The sequence below is a fragment of the Muntiacus reevesi genome, chromosome 4, assembly GCF_963930625.1.
Source record: "Muntiacus reevesi chromosome 4, mMunRee1.1, whole genome shotgun sequence".
Classification (NCBI taxonomy): domain Eukaryota; kingdom Metazoa; phylum Chordata; class Mammalia; order Artiodactyla; family Cervidae; genus Muntiacus; species Muntiacus reevesi.
In genome coordinates, this window is record NC_089252.1 from 61,234,128 (window position 1) to 61,260,547 (window position 26,420).

Sequence of the window (26,420 nt, forward strand, 5' to 3'; positions counted from 1 at the left end):
CTCATGGGTATATATAGAGAGTTTTGGCTATAATTATATTTATAGTCCACATTCTCTATAATAATGAAATACTGGAAGCAAAATTTTGTCTAATAATATGTATGGAAAAAGTGAAAGTGTTAGTTGTTCAGTCATGTCTGACTCTTTGCGATCCCATGGACTGCAGCCCGCAAGCCTGCCCACCAGGCTCCTCTGTCCATGGGAGTATCCAGGCAAGAATACTGGAGTGGGTTGCCATTTCCTCCTCCAGGGGATTTTCCTGACCTGGGAATCGAACCTGTGTCTCCTGCATTGTAGGCAGATTCTTTACCATCGGAGCTACCAGGGAAGCCCAAAGTCATAGGTGTGGAGCCCTGTACCAATGTCACAGAACAAAAACCTCTGGAACTGACCAAGCCTCAGAGCAACTGCTGCCTTGAGCCTCTGGATCTAAACAGGCCAGTCGCCTAATCCCATATTAGGTAAAATATCCACCCTATTGCCCACCCTGAGCTTCAATTCCTAGATCAGGAAGATGCCCTGGAGAAGGAATAGGCTACCCACACCAGTAGTCTTGAGCTTCCCTGGTAGCTCAGCTGGTAAAGAATCTGCCTGCAATGAGGGAGACCCGGGTTCAATCCCTGGGTTGGGAAGATCTCCTGCAGAAGGGAACGGCTACCCACTCCAGTATTCTGGCCTGGAGAATTTTATGGACTGTACAGTCCACAGGGTTGCAAAGATTTGGCCACAACTGAGTGACTTTCACTTTCACTTTTTGTTACCCACCCAACAGAACCCTAACCAATCACCTAATGCCATCATTCCAGTAGGAATTTCCTGTGTCTTGAGGCTATAAAAATTGTCTATAAGCCTGCGAAAGGGTTCTGCTCTCTTGGGCTGGCCTGGTGTTCTAACAGTGCCACCCACTCTAATAAACTTTACTTTCTTCTCATTCTGCCTCACATATGAAAATTCTTTTCCAATCCATGCATGGACCACAACAATAAGGGTTGGTTAAAACATATGATGGTTCACCATGCAGTGAAATGCTACATACCTAGTATAACTCATATTGAGGAAGAATATTTACTTTCATTGAACTAACACTAGTCACTATTTCAAAACACATTTTAAAACCAACAGCTTATTTTTAAAAAACACTGGACCTCCTCCACTCCAATGACAACCACTGCTGCCTGGAATCAGGCCACTTTATCAGTTGCCCTTTCCCCAAACTCTTCCTTAACCCTCTAATATTCACACCTACTTTGGGTCTCACAAACCCCCTGTAGCTTTACTTTTCAGCTCACACTTACAGAGCATTATCTTCTGAACTCAAGGCATCAATTGTGACATTCCATTTTACTGAAGGAAAGAAGCATTCTCAAAACATTGGATGGGTTCTCTGGAGGTTAAGAGGCGGAGAAATGGAATATTTCCTCCCGTGTCATTAAACCAGGATGTCACAGTCACCAGTCATTACAGCTACCATGGATGGTAAGCTGGTGAGCCACGAGGGAACTCAGGAAGGAAAGAATACCTGCCATCCCAATGTTCACTGCAGTACTATTTATAATTGTTAGGACATGGAAGCAGCCTAGATGTCCATCAACAGAAGAATGGATAAAGAACCTGTGGTACATATATACAATGGAATATTACTCAGCCATAGAAAGGAACGCATTTGAGTCTGTTCTAATGAGGTGGATGAACTTAGAGCCTATTATATAGATTGATGTAAGTCAGAAAGAGAAAAATATTGTATATTAATGCATGTATATGGAATCTAGAAGGATGGTAATGATGAACCTACTCGCAGGGCAGCAATGGAGACATGGAGAGAACAGACTAATGGACATGGTGCAGGGGGTGGGAGGAGGGAGGGAATGGGACAGATGGGGAGAGTAACATGGAAACATATACACTTGTTGTTATTCAGTCACCAAGTTGTGTGCAGCACACCAAGCTTCCCTGTCCCTCATCATCTCCCAGAGTTTGCCCAAGTTCATGTCCATTGAATTGGTGATGCCATCCAACCATCTCATCCTCTGTACACTACTGTACATAAAATAGACAGCCAATGGGAATTTGGTGTATGACTCAGGGAACTCAAATGGGGACTCTGTAACAACCTAGAGGGGTGGGATGGGGTGCGAGGAGGGAGGAGGGAGGGAGGTTCATGAGGGAGGGGATGTAGGTATACCTATGGTTGATTGATGATGATGTGTGGCAGAAACCAACACAATATCATAAAGCAATTATCCCTCAATTAAAAATAAATAAGTAAAATTTTTAAAAAGAGAGAGAATATATGCCATTTAGCAGCTGTGAGACTGCAGCCACTACCTACAGTGAGCCCCCAGGAAGCTCAGGATGTAAAAACAGAATAATGGCCCCAGAAAGCTGGAGTACATTTCAAAGGAATGGTTTCAGGAAGCCCAGACTCTTACATCTCTCCATACATAGAAAAGTGCTAAATTCCTTAACTTGGGTTATCTAGTTTTCTTTAATGATAATCTGTTGATAGTCAGACTACCTGTCCTTTGTTACAAAACTTCTATATAACTTGGCTCCTCCCCTCACCTTCTCCAAGCAGTTCTCTCAGGGTCACTTGAGATGCTATCTCCAGGCTTAAAGTCCTAAAAATTCCCACTGAATAAAACATAACTTTCAGCTTTTAGGTTGTTAATCTGTAAGTCAAAAAGGCCATCTACCAAGCAATGTATTAATCACTTTACAAATATTAACTCATTCAATCCTCATAGAGAGGAAGGGACCTATTACTATCCTCGTTGAAAAGCGAACTGAAGAAACTGTAGCTGTGGGAAGGTTCTACCCTCCTAACGTTCCACAGTTGGTAGTTAGTAGACGTGAGATTTCAACCCAGGTATTTTGCCTCCAGAGCCAAGGCTTTCAGTCACATCTTTACTGTCTCTTACTCTTATTATTAGTAAAAGTAAAGAAATAATGATTCAGTTCAGTTAAGTTCAGTCACTCAGTCATGTCTGACTCTTTGCGACCCCATGAATCGCAGCATGCCAGGCCTCCCTGTCCATCACCAACTCCCGGAGCTTACTCAAACTCATATCCATCGAGTCGGTGATGCCATCCAACCATCCCATCCTCTGTCGTCCCCTTCTCCTCCTGCCCCCAATCCCTCCCAGCATCAGGGTCTTTTCCAATGAGTCGACACTTCGCATGAGGTGGCCAAAGTACCGGAGTTTCAGCTTCAGCATCAGTCCTTCCAATGAACACCCAGGACTGATTTCCTTTAGGATGGACTGGTTGGATCTTCTTGCGGTCCAAGGGACTCTCAAGAGTCCTCTCCAACAACACAGTTCAAAAGCATCAGTTCTTCGGTGCTCAGCTTTCTTCACAGTCCAACTCTCACATCCATACATGACCACTGGAAAAACCATAATATTTAATATAACACAGAAGTGCAATCAACGATGATTTTCATTGTCCAGAGCTTTTTACTAAGTGTTCTTACTTACAAGAGCTCATTTACCTCTGAAAACTCATTTTGCTGAGACAGGAACTGAGGTTCAAGACAGTAACTGAGGTTCAAGCGTGAAACCCACTGCAGGAATTCCAGAGCCATTACTGTGGATAAATAGTGTAATGTAAAGAAAAATAAAAAGTGCCCCCACAGTCCTCGAGACTTCACAATGTGATTTTACACATCTTTTACAATGGATCACTGACTCCGAGGCCAACATTCGTGCAACACAGTACACCAAGTAAGAAATAGCAAACTTAGTGTTGTGCATAATAACACCACCACATCCTCACACACCAGAGCTAAAGAAAAGGCTTTCTTAAGGAAATCAAACTCAAATCTGGGAGGTTCTGACTTCACCTGGGTCCTGCAGCTGTTTATAGTGGCCCCAGGGCAGGTTCTCCCGCTGGTTTGGCAGCGAAGGCGTCTTCCAGCGACTGCTGGCCTCTAGGAAGCTGTGCACCTGAGCAGGTGGGAGGATCAGGCCTGCGGGTCGCGCACCGCCCTCGGTGCCACCCAGCGCCGTCAGCGCGCCCACTGCCCCCCGCCCCCCACTCTGGGCCGCTCGGAGCGGGCCCTGGACCCCCTCCCCGAGGCCCCACCGCCCTCGACGCTCAGAACCGATGCCCGGCTTCAGCCCCATCTGGCCGCCGGCGCGCTCACACCCTTCTCCGGCTGACCCCGGGCCCTCCCCGCCGTCCCCGCCGTCCCCGCCGCCTGCTGGTGGAGTCGGGCCGGTGAGAGGCCCCTCCCCGGCGGAGCGGCTCGGCGCGGAGGAAGCACAGGCGGCGACAGCGCCGAGGCCTCGTCGCGCTCATGGCGTCGTCCGGGTGAGTGCGGCGCTCGCGGCCGCGCCGGTGCGGGCTGCGCGGTGGGTGCTCCGGCCCACCGCCGGCGGCCTTCCCCGGCTCGCGGCCCCGGACCCCCGCCCGCCCGGCCCTGCGGCCCTCTGCTGCCGACCTTGGTCGCGGGCGGCCGAGGCGGGGGCAGGGCCGGGCGGGGGGCGCGGGCTGAGGCTCTGAGCGTGGGGGGCGGGATCGGGGTCCGGGGCCCGGAGGCGGGCAGCGGCGGGGGGGACGAGGGCTGGGAGCGCGGGCGCGGCAGCTCCCCACCCCCACTGGCGCCCGGGCCTGGAGCCGCCGCGCCCGGAGCCCGGCTGGGGGCTGCCGCCCTGCCTTCCGCGTCTGTTTTCTCCGCTGGTTCTCCTTAGAGTTGATGCTGGCTCATCGCAGTCAGGACGCAGCCTGAATGTCCCCGAACGTCAGGAGTAAGGGCAGGGTCAGCCCTCGGCTCGGCCAGGTCGGGGCCTCCTTCTTGGTCTGGGCCGTGGGCCTGGTTACAGTGGCTACCGCGATTCCAACATCACCTCCGTTCTACTGTCTTGGTGTTAATGTTCTTTTAGGAAGTGATGGTGACACAGAGTTTGTAATTTTAAAAAATTTTTTATTGCCAAGTAAAACCTCAGCAATTCATTATGGTCATGAAGGCTAGGATTGACAGAATTAAACAAACAGCTACGCTTAACAGAGGAGGAAAATTAGTCTCAAGGTCATTGCTTTAGCTGTTACTAGTATTCATTTGACTGTTGTCCACTGTTGAGAGTGTCATAGACCTAGTGGCTGTGATAGCAATTCACGTTGTACATTCTTCCACGTCTCAGAGGGCTTTACCGGTTCCTGGTGTGGGGGTGGGGTTGCTGCGAGGTAGAAATGATGGATATTTCGACCCTTCCAGGTGATGGGAGTCCACTCATGCCATGGCTTAGTGAACTGACTCGGTGCAGTGGGTCTTAATGGAGCAAGCTGGATTTGACTCCAGACAAGTCCTGGATATTTTCCATCTACCTGCTGTCTTTCTCGGTTTGGGGAGGAGCAGTCAGAAGTACCCAGTACTTTGAGGCTGTAAATAAACAGTCATTCCTCAGAAGGCCACGTTGATTCACCCAGAGGTCCAAGGTCCCACTGTGTTGCTGGCCCTCCTGTCAGGAAAGGGTGAGGCAGGGCAGACTGGAAGCAGCAAGGGCTGGCTGAGCCTGTGTGGGGCTTCCGTGAGGCCTTTTAACAGGTGATGGTGCATCTGGTGTCCACTACTTTGTAGTCATGGGTCAGCGGTGCACTTAATGCTGGGCTGGTATGCCCTTCTGTGAGCCAATAGTCCCTAAACTGCGTCCCTGTGGTAGATTATATAAGTGCAGATTTGATGTTTGCAGTCCGAAGTATTTTTGAGTGATCTCATAAGTCTGCAGTTGATACTTATTTCTTAGAGGTACCCATTTGAAAACTGAGGTCACATTTTTAGTATACTTTATCTTCATTTCATGGAAAGAAATAGGTACTTACTATGGTGTGTACAAATTTGGGAACAGTCCGCATCTCCAGATGTCTGCAGGCTTTGCTGATAGACCAGTGTCTAGCCAGGGAGACCTGGTTTCCTAAGATCCTTTGGTCTTTCCAAGTCAGTCTACTAGACGGGGTGTGGCAGGAGTAAGTCCAGAGACTCAGGGCAGGGATGGGAGGGGGACGCCATGATTTTCTGCTGGGCCATTTATGGAAGAGCCTCCAAATCTAGTGTTCTTTTCTAAGTGGCAATTTCCATAAGACGGTTGGTAAGGAAAGAAGAAATTCTGACAATTTTTGAGGACCTTATCAATGTGCTAGGCATTATACAAAAGAAAATGGCAAAATGAAGTCATGAAAGGGAAAAGATGTTTTTGAGATGACTCACAGCTTAGTGTGTTTGGAGCTACAGAGATAAGGCCAGAGATGGAGGCAGGGTCAAACTGTAGGACCTAGCCTCCTTTTGCGGGTTTACTGCCCACTGTTCATGGAAGGATGTTTGTCATATATTTCTGGGCAATCCATGTGACAGCAGTTTGGAGGTGGCAGAGGGGACAGGAGAGATGGAGCTAACTCATCAGCCTGCTACCATCTACCCTCTTCTGCAGGCCTCCACTCCTTACAGCCTGCATCTCTTCTTTGCTCTGCCTGCTCCTTCACTGTTGGGAGTTCTTTGGGTTCTACAGTCTATCTCTGTTAATTCCTGCCTAGTACATGTTCTTTGCATGATTGCATCCATTTCTGCAGCTTTAAATGTCCAAATCAAAGGTTCTTAACCTGAGGTTCATAACTTATGGGTGGGCTTCCAAGGTCCTGCATTCCTTGAAATTGTGTAAAGTATTTGGATATACTTGAATTTGTATAAAATACTAATAAAGAATTAGTATTCTTTATTACATAAAGAGATTGGACAAAGTGTGTATTTTCCTGGGACCAAAGTCTGTGGCCTTTATCATCTGAAGGGGCTCCTAACCAGAGCAACTTTACAACCATTCATCCATACCCATCTAGAGGGATGGCAAACCCAGTTAACTGTATAATATATATATATCACATTGTTAATGGTAGATAATTTGAAAAACAAAAGTATAAAATTTAAGAACAGAAAACAAAAATCAAGTGTAGTCTGAGTTTCTATAGACCACCAGTTTAAACATTTTGGTATTTTTTAAATCAGGCCATCATTTTATCAGAGAGACAAGCTCCGCTCCTCACCCCCCACCCCGGCCCCCTGCCTGCCCCTGCCACCATCTTAGTTGGGCAGGTATCCTGACAGACATTTTCTGTTGCATTTACATGTTATATCCTCCCGCTCATTTTTAAATTTATTATTTTACACATAACATAAAATTTGCCATCTTAAACATTTGCTCTGTCTTTTACATAAGTGGTCTCATACTGTTCTGCAGCTTGCTTTATTCACTCAGCAGTATGCTTTGAAATGCTTTCCATGTGAAAACAAAGAACAGATCTACCTAAAATTTGACATTTATATAACATTCTGTCATGCTTATGTTATCTAGTTAAGAACGCTTTCAGTTTTCTTTGTAAGATAATGCTGTACAATTGGTGTCTCCCTATGGACATGCACGAGTGTTTTTCTAAAATAGAGACAATGAATTGTGGTCAGAGGACCTGTCTGTTTTTCAGCTGATGCTACCAAATATCCTTATAAATGATTGTTCCGTATTCCCCTTCCACCACCACATTGTAAGGGTCCTCTACACCTTCCAACCTGCAATGACATCAAACTTTAAAAGTTTTGCCTGTCTGATGGAATTATTGAATCAAGAAATAGTAAGCTAATGGCATCTTCATTCACCCTGTCTTCAAAATAGAAACTTCATCCCTGACTCCTTATATCCCCTTGGTGCTTAGTCGCTCAGTAGTGTCCAACTCTTTGTGACCCCATGGACTGTAGGCTCCACCAGGCTCCTCTGCCCATGAGGATTCTCCAGGCAAGAATACTGGAGTGGGTTGCCATGCCCTCCTCCAGGGGATCTTCCCAACCTAGGGATCACACCCAGGTCTCCCACATTGCAGGTGGATTCTTTACCATCTGAGCCACCAGGAAAGCCCTTGGAAATAGTCCTAATTTCTTTGATCTGGTTGATAACATTGAACTCTAACCACCCATAATATCCCATAAGTAAACTCATACCCTCAGGTTTTTGTTTCAGAAAATGTGGTCATTGTAACACTTAAGTAGTCTCTACACAGGGCCTGGAGTGATGATGAGATCTGTCCTGGACTGAAAGTAGGGGGAGCAAGGAGAGCCATTGAACACCTTACCTGCCCTCCTGGCCACTCCCCCAGGATTCATCTACCTTGGCAGCTGAAAGCAACTCCCGTTAACATCAATTGGACATTTAAAAGTACCCCAGACTTAACTGCAACCTTTTGTCTTTCCTGTCCAGGAAGACTCTCTCCAACACCAACATTTTGTGGGAAAGGAAAGGATCCTGGGCTTCCGGTCCTGGGAAGGGCTCAGCTTTCCCACTGAAGCCTGTTCTGGTCCAAATGGACCACAAGAGCTTCAAGCTCTTCATACTGGGCGGAGGATGGGTCTTCTGGCCAGGCGAGGGGGAGGAAGGAAAGAGCCCACAGATCATACCATAGGAATGAGACACTTGAGTAACTCGTGTGAGGTATGTATCTGCCCCCGGGTGAAGTCCAAAAGAGCCCTGAGCCTCTGCTCAGGAGCTGCTGTGGCTTCCAAAGAATGCATGCATGTGACTTGGGCAGCAGGATGCAGACTTCGCTCTTCCTTCGTAGATCTGGGGTTGCCCAGTGAGCCAGCAGCCACCCCAGTGGGTCCCCACTGGAGAAAACTAGAGAACTGAAAGGGTTCTTATAGCTGGCTCTGCAAGAGCAGCTCACCAGACTCCACTTAACGTGCTCATGGAGTCAGATGTGCCAGCGCTTCGTCAGATGGAGTGCCATGTGTGACTTCTCTCTCAACTTAAAGGAGAGGCTCTTCTTACCCATGACCATGAGTGGCAAGAGTTTTCCAGCCGAAGGGAATGTGCTTTTAAATTGAGATCCTGCCTGCTTCTAAGGAGTGTGTTGTTAGGCCCTCTTTAAGTGTTTTTGTATACATTATGTTATTTAATCTTCATAGCAACCCTATAGTAAGTACTATTATTACCTGTATTGTAAGGATAAAGAAATTGAGGCCCAGCTAAGCAGTTTAAGTTAAAACTCGATGCCTAACAGCCCCATTATGGACAACTGGTTTACATTTATTTACTGAGGCACAACAAAAATGTTCCATTCAGTATTTTGTTCTGATCACAAAGCACACGCAGCATCTCCGGCATGCTCGGGATGAAATTGAAGTGAGGATGCGTTCACTTGGTTTATTGGAGCAAGAAGCTGTTTTAGCAGAGTGGTTATACCCTCAATTTTGCTTGTATGAAATATGGCTGAATGTAGGATAACTTAGAAACAGCTCTTTCTTTTAAAGAAGAATTCCCTCTAAGAGGTTTTACATTCCTAGTGAGATGACCTGCATGTCAGGAAGGCCTTTTTTCTGATGTAGGTCAGATGTGGTTCTGTCTTAGATTCTCTGCATTGTAATTTTTTAAATAAAACTGTTAGTTGTCTTAATAACAATGCACATGGTAAAAATTTCAAAGTGAACATAAATGAAAGCTCAGGCACCTTGCCTCCTGCTCCTCCTGCTCCTGTCTGAGAAGCTGGCACCCTCATTAGAGAAGCATCTCCCTGGGAGGCAGGACGCAGTGTGGGTTCCAGTCCTTCTAGTTCTGTTTTAAACCCAGAATGCCTTTTGGAGATATCTTTGTTACTTTGTTTCTGTTTAGCTTGGCTCTTTCTCATAGATTTGTAGATCTTTGTACATTGAGAAAACTAACTTTCATCCTTTGTGTTAAACATGCTTTTCCACTATCTGGCCTTTTGACTTTATGAAGCCTTCCCTACTCTGAGATATTTTTTTTTTAAAGTCTTAAATATTTATTTCAGTGCATTTTTGTTTCATTTTCTAATTTAACGCTTTGACCCAGGTAGTTTTCATTTTGGTGAAAGGAGTAGTAAGAATTTACCCTTATTTTTTCCAAGTTGTTATAATTGAATAATCACCAGATACTTAGAGCTGCCTGGGTCCGGGACAAAATTCCCAACTGTATCTGGGCCTACTGTGGGCTCCTCTTTTACTGAACTCTTCGTCTATTTGTGAATAGGTACTACAGCTTTAATTTATTGTGGCTTATACTATGTTTCACTGTCTGGCAGGTTTTGTCCTCCTTCATTACTGTTCTTTTTCAGGATTTTCCTGATTATTATTGAACAGATACTCCTGAATAGAGTCAGCTTATCTGTTTTTGAACCTAAATTCACTTATAGGTCAACTTAGGGAGAAAGCGACTTCACTTTCACTTTTCACTTTCACACATTGGAGAAGGAAATGGCAACCCACTCCTGTGGTCTTGCCTGGAGAATCCCAGGGACGGGGGAGCCTGGTGGGCTGACATCTATGGGGTCACATAGAGTCGGACACGACTGAAGCGACTTAGCAGCAGCAGCAGACTTTAAAATTATAGTAAGCCTTTCTTTCTCCAAAAAGGATATGACTTTTCATTTGTTCAAGTCTTTTATATTCTTTAGTATTTAGAAGTTCTTTTCATATAGAGGTTGCACATTTTTATGTATATTAAAAAATTTTTTCTTGTTGATACTCTACATGGGAGTCCTCCTATCACATTGTTAAACTTGTTTGTATATAGGAAGGCAATTAGGTTATTACAATTTTTTTTATGTCCCCAGCTCACCGAGTTTTCTCGTTGCTCACAGCAATTTTTCAGGTGATCTCTTCTATTTTCTTTCTGTTATCACGGGTAAGTAACAAGTTGATTCTTCCTTTGCTATGGGCGGACTGTGTGTCTTTTGGGTCCATGGTGGAACGCTGCTTTCCCTAAGTGCCCCCAGCCCCTGTGCTGCTCAGCATCTCCCGGGAGGTTGTTTGTGGGTCCTGGGCAGAACATAAGCATTGGCTTGCTCATGGTTCCCTCCAGCCAGGCTCATCTCCAGCCTTCCCATTTGAGATAGTAGCAGCTCTACTGAGTCTTAACATCTGAGGTTTAGCAGGCTCTTTCTCATGTCCTTCACAGAGAGTTCAGAGCCCAGCCCTGTGTTGTTGCCTCTGGTGCTGCCACCCAGATCTGATCTTCATCATCTCTAGTCTGTTCTCAACATAAAACAGGCATATTGACTTGCGCTCAGACTGTCCTCCAGAATAAAAGCCGGGGTCTTTTCTATGGCCTGGAAAGTTTGGTCTCACCTGACCTCTTCTGTGCCTGCCTCCTACTCACTCCATACCGGTTGCACCATCTTCCCACTGAATGCTGAGCACCTTCTGGCCTGTGTGGTGCCTGGAACACTCTCCTCATGGAGCCAGCTGTACGCCCTCATTTGCCAAGCTTGCGCTTGATGTCCCCTTCTCCATGAGGCCCACCATGACCCAATTACCACAGTCTGTGCCGCCTGTTCACCACATGTCTGGTACCCTGATCCTAGTCCACACTTTCTTTCTTCCAGAGCCTTCTAACACCTCCCAGTGTATCTTCTATTTAAACTTTCAAAGCTAGTTTATTGTCAGTTTCCCCTACCTCCTTGAATGTAAGCTAAGAGCAGAGGTATTTATGTCCTTCACAGATATATCGTAAACTCCTAGAAAAGTTCCCAGCAGTAAATAAATATGTGGATAAATGCAAGAGAATACTGCCTTATATAAACTTGCTTCACATATGTAAATCTCTCTGAATCCTTATAGCAACCTCATTGGGTGTGCAGGGCAGAGATGGCCAGCTTTGTTTTAAAGATTAACATACATGTATTCTGTAGGGTTTGTATAATGAGTGTTCATTATAGTGTTCTCTCTCTAACCCAGTCCTAGTAGAAGCTCCTGTAGGACTGGGGCAGCATGTTAGAGCTATTTCCTCGTGTGTGGTGATCCTCCATGGCATGAACCTGGGACGAAGACCTGCTGCTCATTACACCAGTTCTGTCCTTGGGACCCTCTTAGGTTGGGCTGTTGCAGTGATTATTGCCCTAGGGCCCTGCTGTAGGGACATCAACAGTAGCCGGGACGCATTTGCCTGACCCTTGAGAGGTCTGCTCTTTCTCAGGGTGCTGCTTCTGCTGCCCTCAGGAGATTCTAGGTGTAGAGAAGCAGGACGGCGGCGGGCTCCTCTGCCATGATCCCTGCACATTCTAGTCTATTTCAGGGACTAAACTGCCAGACTGCAGAGCACGTGCCCATTACCTGTTTTTTAATAACTTGTCCTCATGTGCTGTTGGATGGAACTTTTTCACGTGTGTTTTCTCAGCCAGTCCTCACAGCTGCATAGTGAGTTTTAAACTTTACAGTGTCTGGTCACCTTGCAAAGGTTGGATAGCCCCTAGTTTTGACTGAATGTTGTGGATCAGTTGTGTCCCCTCTGAAACATATGTTGAAGTCCTAACCCCTTGTGATTGTGATGTGATCATTTTTGAAAACAGGCTCTTTGCAGACAAATGTAGTTAGTTAATTTGAGGTTGCACTGAGTTAGGGTGGGCCCTAATCTAGTGACTGGTGCCCTTATAAGTAGCAGAGAAGAGACACAGACACCCATACAGAGGAGAACCCAGGTCAAGACAAAGGCCGAAGCTAATACCGCTGTCAAGAGCCACGTGTATATTGTCTTAGTTTGGTAGCGGTGCTGTAACAAAGTACCACAAACTGGGAGGTTTGAAGAAAACACAATATTTTTTTCACAGTTCTGGATGTCTAAAGCTTAGGTGTCAGCAGGGTTGGTTCCTTCTGGAGGCTCTGTCTGTCCCAAGCCTCTCTCTTACCCTTTGATGGATGCTGGCAGTCCTAGGTGTTCCTTGGATTGTAGACACATCACTCCAATCTACACTTCTGTCACCAGATGTTTTTTTCCCTGTGTATTCAAATTTTCCTCTTATAGGGATACCAGTTCATTGCGTTAGGGGCTTACTTTACTCCAGTATGACATTGTGTTAATTTAACTAATTAGATCGGCTAAGACTCTGTTTCCAAATAAGGTCACATTCATAGTAGGGAGTTAGGATCTGAACATAGGTATGGGAGACACAGTTCAATCCACTAAGAGGGTTGCAGAAGTTATTACTAATTTAGTGATGCTTTCTGGGTAGAGCAAGTGGCCTCAGGTTAGGTTTTGTTTTGGGGACTGTAATGGAGTAAGGGTCCCCAGCCAGCACCAAAGAAGGGAGACCTCAGATTCTCTTGTCTGCTGGCCCAGATGTTGGGCAGGGAGGAAAGTGGAAGATCTCGAAAGCTATTAGCATCAAACAGCAAAAAAAAAAAAACAACAAAAAAACAAACCAGGGTCTTTATTATCCAAAGTTATCAATTATACTGTTAACTGCATTATGTAAGCAACGTCCCTGTATTTTGTCTCCTTTTGTTTGATTTTCTATGCTATCTCATTTTATTGGAACCACTCAGTGAAGGAGCCAAGTTTGTTGCTAGGAATTAGCCCTGCTCACAAGGTTTGGACAGTTTATTCTTGGCCTTGAGGGACACTGTCCAAGGAATGTTTGACTCTGAGGTGGTAGCAGGCATCTCCATTTCAGAGGTGGGTCTGCTGAATCAGAATCTTTAGGTATATATAGAAAAGTTCCTCAAGTAATTCTGTTGTGCAGTGTAAAAAAGAATGAGGGACAAGCAAGTGTGCCTTGCCCTGTTTCCCAGGACAGACGGCCAGTGAGGCAGACAGCTTGGGGTTGTCAGCATCTTGATTCTGTCTGCCAGACTTGAAGGGGGCGCGGTGTACAGACCAGGATGTCTGCTTCCTAAACTTAGAATTGTTGGGCACACTTGGTCCTCAGGATGGCATTCAGAGCGCCTCCTGTCCCGGAGAGAAGCTTGGATGGGAGGTGCCTGCAGAAGGGAAGTTAAGTTGTGGTGCCATGGTCCCAAGGCCACCGGCAGCACAGACCAGGAGCCAGGGTCTGAGCTGAGTTCTGGGGTCCTGAAAGGACCAGCATGGGTCTCAGGAGAAGACCAGAACCTAAATAACCCTTAAGGGAAGCAAAACAGGACACACAGAATGTAGTCCTATATGTTCATTAATGCAATAAACTACAGCAGCGTGAATAGGTCAAAAATGAGAGGCAGGTGTAGGGGAGAATTGGTTAATTAATATAGTCAGTAATTTCTCAAAAGAGCAAAGGCATTTTCTTGGTATTTTTGTGTATTGTATATTTGTCTTATTTTTGAAGTCAGAAAGAGATTTAGTAATTTTCAAAAATTGCTTTGTAGAAAGCCCCCTCGCCCATGTCTGGGAACAATGGAAACACTGTTTGTTTTTACTTTCTTGGTCTGATCTACCTGTGCACAGGTGGCAGTCGGCTTGGCAAGGCTTGGAATTGGCAGATGGGCTGGTTTTTATAATTTTTATAATTGCTAGCTGTAATTATTAGTTACCTAAAGCCTATCAGAACCTTAAAAATTAAAGAGCCAAAAGGGAACCAGAAGATTCATGTTTGGATTCTGGCTCTGCACTCCCTAGCTTCATGATGTTGGGCAGCTTAGGCTGCCACAACAATGTACCACAGGTTAGGTGACTTAACGTTTGTTAACATTTTTTCCTTGCAATTCTGGAGGTTGAAAGTCCCAGAGTACAGAGAAGGCAGATTCAGTTTCTCCTAAGGCGTCTCTTCCTGGCCTGTCTTACTTCCCTACATGGCCTTTTTCTGCACACCTTCAGAGAGAGAGAGCAAGCTCTTGGGGGGTCTCCTTCTCTCACAGGACACCAATCCCATCAGATCAGTGCCTTACCCTGGTAATTACTCCTCTAAAGGTCATATATCCAAATGTAGTCTCATTGAGGGTTAGGGTTTCACTATAGAAATTTGGGGGAATATCATTCAGGCCGTGCAAGTACTGAAAGCAGAGTTGTAAACTAAAATGCATGGCACAAAGGTGAGATTCTGTTGCTGCTCTCTCTTGCAAGACTTGGCTCTGCTTCCAGTTGACAACACAGAGACTCAATTAGATGTGAAGTTCTTTGATGAGAAAAAAAGAGATTTATATGTATATTTTTAGAAATTAGCACAAATTCAGGGTTGTCCCTGTGATAATTACACTCTTGTTTTCTACCTCTTGCATGAAGAAGAAAGGGCTGAAGTTAAGTTCCTGTCCTGAGAGCCTGTGTGCAGGGGGAAGAGGCCAGGGAACACCCTGGGTGGAACTCCCTATCCTCGGCCCCTGTCCTCCTGTGTCTCAGCATAGGGCTCCAGGTCACCGCCAGGACAGGCCTGCTCCTTTCCCTCTTGAAAACTATTTTTAACCAGTCATGGTTAATTTTTTATTCTTTTTACAAAAGCAATATTTGTTCTTTTCAGAGAAATGAAGAGAAGACAATGAAAACTTCCATTTTTATCAGCAACAGGATCAGATTTAGTCAGAGAGTTGCCTAGTACTCTGCAATGATAACCTGGAGTAGGAAATGGCAACCCACTCCAGTATTCTTGCCGGAAAATCCCATGGACAGAGGAGCCTGGTGGACTGTATAGTCCTTGGGGTCGCAAAGAGTTGGATACAACTGAGCACACACCTGCGATGTTAAAATGGCTGAAGCAGTTGTGAAGACAGCAACCACTGAGGTTACCGGAGCTCTTTTCAGAGAGGGCTGAGGATGAGACCTTCAAGGAACATGCAATAATAACCAATGGTCCTTGAAATCCTTCTTTCCTCTAGGAGGATGAATTTTATTAACACAAAACATTTGTTTTGCTGATGAATTAAATGGAGCTGGATTGCTTGTCTCTAAGGGGGCCTGCCAAAATGTTTTTACACTCTTGGAAAAACATTGGTTTGAAGGGGCAGCAGATTACAAGTTTTCTTGGGGCAGACACACATCCAGTTCTCACCCTGACACTGACTAATATCATTACTTTAATAGCTCATTTAGCTTTATTAAATCAATATGTGCCTCTTCTATTTAAAAAATTCAAATAAGACAAAATAAACTGATATCATACTACCCAGAAATAACTAACACTATTAACTTTAAAGCATTTTGTTTGGAAATAACTTCTACTTAGAGATAAGTTACAAAATTTAAAAGGCACCTCATACAGAGTCTCCTATTCTTAACCTTTTAACTCATTTACCATTCCCATTTATCATTCTATGGGTATGCATGTGTATACACACACACATAAATACTAACATATATACTTTTTTTCTTAACTAGAAGTTAAGAAAAAGTTAACAACTAACTTGCATACATCATTACCCTTTATCCCTAAATTCTTCAGTACCTTATTTCCTAAGAGTAGAGATATTCTCTTACGTAACCACAGTACCAGTTATCAACATCAGTAAATGTGACATGGATAGCACCTATATTTCAATTTAGTCAGTAGATCACAAAATGTCTCCTTCTGGTTTAAGATCCAGTTTCGGGGTAGTTACTGCATTTTTTTCTTGTCGCTTTAGCACCCTTAATCTGGAAAGTTGCTCAATCTTTTTTTTTTTTTCTTTTGAGACATTCATTGTTGTTGTTTAGTCACTAAGTCATGTCCAACTCTTTGTGACCCTATGGACTGTAGAGGAGCCCCATTCTCCAGGGTCCTCTGTCCATGGAATTCTCTGGGCAAGAATACTGGAGTGGGTTGCCATTCCCTTCTCCAGGGGCTTTTCCCAACCTAGGGATCAGACTGAGGTCTCCTGCATCACAGGCGGATTCTTTACTGCTGAGCCACCAGGGAAGCCCAAGACATTCATACTTTGTGATCATATTGTTTTCCCCTGTCGCAGTACATTTCATTTTGGATTTGTCCTTATGAGTACATCAGGGTTCTACAGTCTCAGCCAGAGTGCTGCATGGGTACCACACTTCCTCAAGGTACCACAGCTGGAGGCACATATAGCTATCTATCCCCGTGTTCACTGGCTTTGCTTACCAAGTCAAGTATAATTGCTAGTTTTTTCTTTTTTCCTTCTGGCACCCAATAAGCAATCTGTGAGGAAGCATTTTGGGCCTGGGCAAATATCTTGCTCCCTGTCAACATTCTCTTGCCAGAACTGGCATTCATTGGTGTTTCTAGCTTGAACCATTCTTTATTAGGATAATTATAAAAGTGATGCTGCGCTACCTGCAGCACCCTCCCTATTAGCATTCTGTTATAAGCAAGAGCCCTCATTTCCTCCCCTTGCCATTTGTTTATCTGTTTGTTATCTATACAGATTCACTAATACCTGTTTTTCAATGGTTTTAAATTGATCACCGTATTTAATTATATTCATGCTCAAACTGACTAACACTTGGTAGTGGGAGCCCCTCCAAGGTGGCTTCTGTGTCCTGTGCTCTACCCCAGCATTTTCTTTTTACGAGTACTTCCTAGTTTTCAGAGGGATTCCCTGGTAGCTCAGCTGGTAAAGAGTTAGCCTGCAATGCAGGAGACCCCGGTTCAATTCCTGGGTTGGGAAGATCTGCTGGAGAAGGGAATGGCTACCCACTCCAGTATTTTGACCTAGAGAATTCCATGGACTGGATAGTACATGGGGTCACAAAGAGTCGGACATGACTCAGCAACTTTCACTTTCACTTTTAGTCTTCAGAAATAAAATGCTCAGGCTCATCTTGTTCTTTTGCTGCTCCAGCCCTGGACTCTGTAATTTCTCCAAGGAGACCTGATACCTTTTAGTGTGGTGTGATATTGAAGGGTACTTGGTATGCTCTCTGGTACTGTAGTGTCTTTGCTTCAGGCCTTTTCAATGGACAGAGCTAGGAAACGTATGCACGTGCATACAGATACACGAGCATGCAGTAGAAATCACGAGTGCATACCAGTACCTCCAATCCCAGTGTACCTCTGTGAATTCTTTTTCTAACTTCCTCCATTCTTTGTGTGCCCTTTCTTCAACAATGGAATCCTGACTTCTGACAAAATGAACACATTTAATCATTCCTATAATATACCTAAAATAGTTTATTCTTTAATAGATTATACCTATCAAGGCTACTTAAATTAATTCAGGATCATCCCTCCTTGCCCACACTATTAACTTTGGATGAACATCCTTCTAGATCTCCCTTTATACACTTTTAGATAAAAAGATATAGTTTTATTAAATAGTAATCACACTCTACATACTCTCCTGTAACCTGACTTTTCCCCCACCAATGAAAATATCATTAACATCATTCCATATCATACATCTTTTTTTCCCACAAAATGAGATCCATAGAATATTTTTTAATGATTGCACAATAAGACTGTACCATAATTCCTATTATTGGACTTTGATTTAAAAGATGTCTAATTTTCACATAATAGTATAAAACAATGGAAATCTATCTTTTATCCACTTGGCATCAACATATTTGTAACTAAATTTTAATTGTTTCAGTAGGATAGAAGTGGAATTACTGGTCAAATGATATATATTTTTATGCTTTTGTGGATGCCTGTTTGCTCTGTTCCACAGTTTTTGAGTGCTGGTATTTCTAGACACGTGTGGGCCTGGCTTTGAGATTCTAGTTTTGAGGATCTGGAGTGTGACCAGGATTTGTAATTTTTAAAGGCTTCCTAAGAGGTTTTGATGTGTATCCAATTTGATAGGTGAAAGTGGCATTTCATTAATTTAATAATAATTTTCTTCTGAAATTGTTTCAGATACTCAGATTTGGGAGAAGTAACCTCAGAAATAAAAGCTTCTGAGAGACGAACAGCTGTGGCCATTGCAGGTAAAACTGGGCTTGGGCCCACCCTGGAGCAAATCCCTTTCTTCTGCCCCATCGGGGTTCTGAATTCCAGCACCGTACTGGGCAGGATCATGGACCTCAAAAATCAATAAGCACAAGGTTTTTTATTTTTCCTTTTACAAGAAGATACATTTAAGGGTCTTTTAAGCTTCCCTCATATATTCAAAATACGGTTCACTTTTAAAAAGGTATTTACCACAGTTTTACCAGGAACACATCACTCCAGTTTGAGCACATTGTTATTCCTGCATCCTGAGCTGTGTTGAGTGTTACTGTCTAGTTTCTAAACTGGGCACACATGAGGGTGAAAGGGACAAGAGGAATAGATTGGGACTGTCCTAGTAGACTGGGGCTTATAATCTTTCTGAACATGGTCCATATTAGCTGGTTTTTATGTCTCTGGAAAGTTGGGGTATGGGGTGGGGCTGTAGCTGCCCCTCGTGATTTCAACCCAAGTCTAGACATCTTAACTTCTTTTAATAACTTCATTTTGGATATGAAAGTAAAGTGAAAGTGTTAGTCGCTCACTCATGCCTGATTTTTTGCGAGCCCATGGACTGTAGCCTGCCAGGCTCCTCTGTCCATGGAATTCTCCAAGCAAGAATACTGGAGTGGGTAGCCATTCCCTTCTCCAGGAGATTTTCCCAACCCAGGGAAATCACCATTTTGGATCTACCTTTCATTAGTTTGGTGCTCCTGAAAATGAATGTGTCCTATTGGATATTAATAGTGTTATGCAAAAATAACCCTACAAAAATATGCAAATAAGTTTGGGTTAATCAAATTTTATTTTATCCATTCAAACAAATATTTCTTGACTGTTTACCATGTGTTAGCTTTGTTGTAGGGATTGTTAATATAAGAAACAATAGTGAATGCAACAACCAAAAATCCTAATCTTTTTGGAACTTAAGTTCTAGAAGGTAGGCGCTGTGGGAGTTCATGGTCAGTTGGTCAAGGCTAAACAAAGTTGAGATCAAGCAATAATTGCTCGAAGCCCTTCAGTTTCTCAAGACCTTGAATTGTACAATTCAATACATTAGCCACTAGGCACATGTTTAAAATTAAATAAAATTAAAAATTCAGTTCCTCATTCACACTAGCCATATATCAAGTGCTCAGTAGCCATACAGCTAGTGACTGCATGTTTAACAGTGTAGATATAGAACAAGGCAATCTATTGGTGGGCAGTGCTATAGAAACTCAGGAAAGAAAATTTCAGGGTGGGCTGGGGAAAAGCTGTGACCTTACTGGCTTATTGTGAGCTAGGTTGCCCTATTTAGTTTTTGACAACAGCCTCATAAGATAGTCATTATCAGTCCTTTGTTTCATTTGAGGAAACTGAGGCTCAGAGACGTTCTGGCCCTTCTCCAAAATTCTGTCTTTCCAGTGAATAAGGCTTTTGTAATTATTAAAAAAAATTTCTTCCTGAGGCATGTGAATTCCTCTTAAGCATATTTTTAAGACCTAAAGCGAGCTTTTCAACCTATAAAATTAAAAAGAAGTTGTATTGAAGTATAATATACATATGGAAAAGTGCCCATATTGTAAGCGCATAGCTTGGTAAAGTTTCACAAAGACTGACCTATATTAGCCAGCATCCAGGAGAAGAAGCTAAACAAAAACATTACCTAAGAAGTCCACTTTCTAATCACTTCCTACCCTGCCTTTGCCAGACATAACCACTCTCCAGACTTCTAAAAGCATAGATTAGTTTTGCCTGGTTTGTACTTTATATAATTATCCTATAGAATATATTTGCTTTTGCTTTATCTCAAGTCTGAGGACTCTAATTACTTAATAACTCTTTCTTTAAAAAATTATTTAAAATCATTGAAGAGAATTCTGGAAGATGGCACAGCAGGATGCTCCAGGAATACCTCTCCTCACCTGGATAGCAGTTGCACTGGCAGAATCTGTTTGATGTAATTTCTCTGGGACTCTGCAGTCTGGTGGAGGCTTCCAACTTCCAGGGGAAGAATTATAGGGTAAACTGCAGTTAATTTTGGTCAGTTTCAGCTCTTAATACAGTAGCAGCTACCCATCTCCACCTACAGCCAAGTGGCAGGCATTACTCCACATGGCCTTGGAGTAATTTGACACAGCTTGTGGGATCCAGGGCGGGCAAAATCCCGTCCTCTAAATACCCAGTACCTGCACTCTAATTGCAGCAAAGAGGGGAACAGCAATTGTCAGAACTCCAAACATTGTTGCAAGCCCCTCCCCCTCCAGCTTCAAAAGATCAACACCTTCCCATCTATCATTATTTGCTTATTTATATTTTGTAAGCCACACATTAAAGAGTAGAACATTCAAAAACAACTGCATATATGGGAAAAATTAGAAAATAACTGTGCATTCCCAGGAAAATGCTCAAAGAAGATCAGAGAAGACTTTAAGTTTACATCTTAAGCTGAATCTCAGCACAGCAACAGCCAACAGCAATCAAAAACAAACAATCAAAAAATAACAGTAGCAATCCCTGAGTAAGGGGAAATAATCTGAGTTCCATTGTTAGCACATTATTAGATTCAAAGGTATTCAACAAAAACATCACAAAACATAGAAATAGGAATATGTGATCCATTCACAGGGAAAAATATATCAACAAAATCTGTCCCTTAAAAGACTTTGTGGCAGATATATTTGACAGACTTTAAAACAACAATCCTAAAGATGCTAGAAGCACTAAAGGAGGATATGGAGAAAGTCAAGAGAATAGCGAGTGAACGAAAGGTGAATATCAATAAAGAAATAGAAAACCTAAAAATGAGCCAAAACAAATTGTTTTTTTTAATTTGATACTTTCTTTATTTTTTCATTTATTTTTATTAGTTGGAGGCTAATTACTTTACAGTATTGTAGTGGTTTTTTGCCATACATTGACATGAATCAGCCATGGATTTACATGTGTTCCCCATCCTGATCCCCCCTCCCCCAAAACAAATTCTAGAGGTGAAGAGTACAACAACTGAAATGAAAAATTCACTAGCAGGTTTCAAAGGCAGACTTGGCAGGCAGAAGAATGAATTAATGAACTTGAAGATAGTGGAGTGGACAGTGGAAATTATCAAAGCTGAGGAACAGCAAGAGAAAAGACTGAAGAAAATCAGATGGAGCCTGTTGGACACCATCAAAAGACCAAGATACTCATTGTAGGAGACCCAGAAGAAGAAGAAAAAGAAGCAGAGAGAATATTTGAAGAAATAATGGCTGAAAACTTCCTGAATCTAAAGAAAGATGTGTATGTAATCATCCAAAAATCTCAATGAACTCCAAGTAAACTGAATTCAGAGAGACCTACACCAAGACACATAACACAAAGAAAAAGAAGAAATCTTGAAAGCAGCAAGTGATAAGCAAGTCACTACAAGTGATTTTCAAAGAGATAATCTGTAGATTTCTCATTAGAAACTTTGGAGGCCAGAAGATACAGTCAAAGTGCTTAAAAAAACTGTCAACCAGGATTCATATATCCAGCAAAACAGTGCTTCAGAAATGAGGGAGAAATCAAGACATTCCCAGATGAACAAAAGCCAAGGGAGTTTGTGACCACTAGTTATCCCTGGAAGAAATACTTAAGGGAGTGCTGGAAAGAGAAAGGACATTAGACAGTGACCTTATGCTGTATGAGAAATAAAGATCTCAGTAAGGTAGAAACATGGGCAATTATATAGCTAGTATTATTGTAACAACTGTTTGTAACTGCACTTTTTGTTTTCTATGTGATGTACGAGACCAATATATTTAAATTAAACATTAATGTAATAGCTAGCATTACTGTAACATTGATTTGTAATTCCAAATCTTGTTCTGTATGTAATTTAGGAGACTAATACATTTGAAGAGTTGTTAGTTTATGTTTAGGGGCACACATTATATAAAGATGTAATTTTGTGATATCAGAAAGCAAAAGGGGTTTTTAGTTTTACAGCATGTAAACAATTAGAGTATATGTTGTTGACATTAAATTAGTATAAATTCAAATTAGAATGTTATAAACTTAGGAGACTAAATGTAATCCCCATGGCAGCCACAAAGGAAATTGTTATAGAATATACACAAAAGAGAATCAAGAAGGTATTTAAACATTTCACTACCAAAAAATAAATAGACACAAAAGAAGAAAGGAATGCAGGAAATGAGGGACTAAAAGATATAGCACAGTGGCAGAAATAAGTGCCTCCTTATCAGTAATTTAAATGTAAGTAGATTAAACTCTCCCATCAAAAAACAGAAATTGGCAGAATTGATAAAAACACATGACCCAATTATATGCTGTTTATGAGAGACTCACTTTTGAGATTCAAAGACAACTTGTAAAAGTAAAAAGATGGAGAAAGATATTATGTGCAAATAATTATCAAAAGAGAACTGCAGTGGCTATACTAATTTAAGATGAAACAGACTTTAAGTAAAAAACAACTCCAAGAGACAGGAAGGACATTACATATTAACAAACATTTCACTACAGTAAGAAGATATAACAATTATAAGCATTTATGTAATGTAAGACCATCAAAATATAAAAAACAAAAACTGAGAGAACTGAAGGAGAAAATAGACGGTTCTACAGTAATAGTTGTGGATTTCAATACCCCACTCAGAATAATGAATAGAACAACCAGACAGAAGATGAGTGAGGAAATAGAGGCTTTCAACGACACAATAAACCTACTAGATCTAAGAGACATACGCAGAACAACCCCCCGCCCCGGCCAGCAACAACAACAATATACACGTTCTTCTCAACTGGACATAGGGTATTTTCCTGGGCAGACCATATATAGGGCCACAAAGTAAGTGTCAGTGGTTTCTAAAAGATAGATATCATACAAAGTATCTTCTTTGACCATGGTGAGATAAAGTTAGAAATCTCTAACATAACCTGGAGAATTCACAAAATTTTGGAGACCTAACAATGTCCTTTCAAACAACCAATGGATCAAAGACAAAATCTCAAAGAAATTAAAAAAATAGTTAAGACATGAATGAAAATATAAACACATCATATTAACACTTATAGACAGCATCCAAAGTGGTACTAAGAGGAAACTTATACATGCTCATGTTAAAACCAAGAAACATCACATATAAACAGGCTAACTTTACAACTTTAAGTTGTAACAGGAAAAGAAAAACAAGCTAAATGCAAAGGTCACACAAAGAAAGAAATAATAAACGATTAGAGCAGAGATCAATGAAATAGAGAATAGAAAACTAAATAGATTCCTGTTCAAGATGGTGGAGTAGAAGGATGTGCGTGTATCTCCTCCCATGAAAGCACCAAAATTGTAACTAGCTGTTGAACAACCATCAACAGGAGGATGCTGGAAGCCACCAAAAAAAAAGATACTGTATGTCCAAAGACAAACAAGAAGCTGCAGTGAGACAGTAAGAGGGGCACAGAAAGAAAAAGGACCCGGGAAAACATCTGAAGAGATGATAGCTGAAAATGTCCCAAACATGGGAAAGGAAATAGTCAACCAAGTCCAGGAAGCACAGAGTCCTAGGAAGTAAAAACCCAAGGAGGAACACGCCAAGACACAGACTAATCAAACTGATGAAAGTTAAAGACAAGACAAAATATTAAAAACAACAAGGGAAAAACAACAAATAACATATGGGGAACTCCCATCAGGCTATCAGCTGATTTCTAAACAGAAACTCTATGAGCCAGAAGGGAATGGCATGATTTATTCAAACTGATGAAAGGGAAGAACCTATAACCAAGAATACTTACTCTACCCAGCAAAACTGTCCTTCAGATTTAATGGAGAAATCAAAAGCTTTCCAGACAAGCAAAAGAGAATTCAGCTTTACAACAAATGCTAAAGGCACTTCTTTAGGTAGGAAGCACAAGAGTAGGAAAAGACCTACAGAAAATAAACCCAAAACAATTAAGAAAACAGTAATAGGATCATACATATCTATAATTTCCCTAAATGTAAATGGATTAAATGCACCAACCAAAAGACATAGACTGGCTGGGGGGATGAAAACATATGTGTGTATGCACTTCTACTTACCACCCCACCCCAAATTGTATGTAATTATTTTATATTGTTAAGTTGATCATGTTCCCATTATGGCTTGCAATTGTAATTATCTTTTTTTTTTTTTTGATCTAGCTATTGATTGTGAAAACTGATAAACATCTTTTACTACTGTGATTTTGTAACTTTTACTCAGTTATTACCATTATATCATGATTGGTCAACAGAAAAATAAAAGAGCTCTATATTACCCAAACTAGAATCTAATAGAAAAACTAGTAATCACTTTTTAAAATCCAGATGCATATCAGAATTATCTTGAAATTTTTTGAAAAAAATTGCTCATGTATTGTTTTTTTTCTCCAGAGCTCCAGATATGTTTCTAATGAGCAGTTATGTTTGAAAACATTTGGACTATATGATGATCTTTTACTTTTGGCTTGTTTGTTTCACTTTTTCTATTTCACATTCAGTGCTCACATTTCATTTAGTTTATGTTCCCCAGTTTCTCCATCTTTTTTTTTATGTTCTTTCTCAAGCCTTTATCAAATGTACCAGAAAAGCTTTTGTATACATACATATAAAAATGTATAATATATATTTTAGAAAACTTATGAATTTTTGCTAACTAAAATTATGACATTCTGATTCCACTTGTTTGACTTAATATGAATAGAATGATACATTTCTAATTAAAAAATAGATAAGCAACAAAGGTTTACTGTATAGGGTAGGGGACCATAGTCAATATCTTGTAATAACCTATGATGGAAAATAATTTCAAAAATGATATATGTGTATTTGTATAACCTTGCTGTGCACCTGAGAAAATGTGAGTCAACTACACGTCAATTAAAAAAATATATATATATTTTAAAAAAGACAGTATCCACCTGGGGGAGAATGGATACAGGTATGTGTGTGGCGGAGGCCCTTCGCTGCCCACCTGAAAGCACCGCCACATTGTTAATTGGCCATACCCCAGTACAGAATTAAAAGTGTAAAGTTTTGGGGAAAAAGACACTATTCACAGCGTACAAGGCTCCCCTGGTAACTCAGTCAGTAAAGAGTCCGTGTGTAACATAGGAAATGCAGGTTTGATCCCTGGGTCTGGAAAATCCCCTGGGGAAAAGCAAGGCAACCCACTTCCGTAATCTTGCCTGGAGAGTCGCCTGGACTGAGCAACCTGGCCGGCTAGTCCATAGAGTCACAAAGAGTCAGCCATGCCTGAGTGACTGCGCATGCACACACAGAGGATTGACGTCAACACCCGGAGGGGAGAAAACGCTTGCAGTCATACATCTGATAAGGGATTACTGTCAGGATATACAGAGGACTCCTTAAACTCAACGAAAAAAAACAACCTGATTCAAACTTGGACCAAGTCCTTGAAAAGATATTTCTCCAAAGAAGCTATACAAATGGACAGTAAGGACTCTGAAGGATGCTCTACATCACTAATTATTAGGAAAATGCAAATCAAAACTACAATGAGATACAATCTCACATCCATTAGGATGGCTACTATAACAAAAAAAGAGAAGAACGTGTGTTGGCAAAGATGTGGAGAAATTGGAACCCTTGTGCAGTGTTGCTGGAAATGTAAAATGGTGAAACCACTGTGAAAAACTGAATGTGTCCATGCATGCTCAGTCACTTCAGTCTTGTCTGAGTCTTTGCAGTCCTGTGGACTGTAGCCTCCAGGCTCCTTGTCCATAGGATTCTCCAGGCAAGAATACTGGAGTGGGTTGCCATGCCCTCCTCCAGGGGATCTTCCTGACCCAGGGATCGAACCCTCGTCTCCTGCATCTTCTGCATCACAGGTGAATTCTTCACCACTGAG

The 26,420-nt window shown here is 42.2% G+C and overlaps 1 protein-coding gene across 3 annotated transcripts in view; it reads left to right on the top strand.

Annotated features, from left to right (window-relative positions):
• The window catches only part of URGCP (upregulator of cell proliferation), a 113,251-nt gene that overhangs the window by 76,126 nt on the left and 10,705 nt on the right, over positions 1 to 26,420 (top strand). The window contains exons 1-2 of one of the 3 annotated variants that reach the window (XM_065932882.1): positions 4,177 to 4,311; positions 18,493 to 18,563. In XM_065932882.1, coding sequence (XP_065788954.1) covers positions 4,298 to 4,311; positions 18,493 to 18,563 — 85 coding nt within the window. In that variant the 5' untranslated portion in view covers positions 4,177 to 4,297. Of the gene's footprint in view, positions 1 to 4,176; positions 4,312 to 18,492; positions 18,564 to 26,420 lie in introns of those variants that run through there. The other 2 variants (XM_065932881.1, XM_065932884.1) reach the window with 2 other exon arrangements.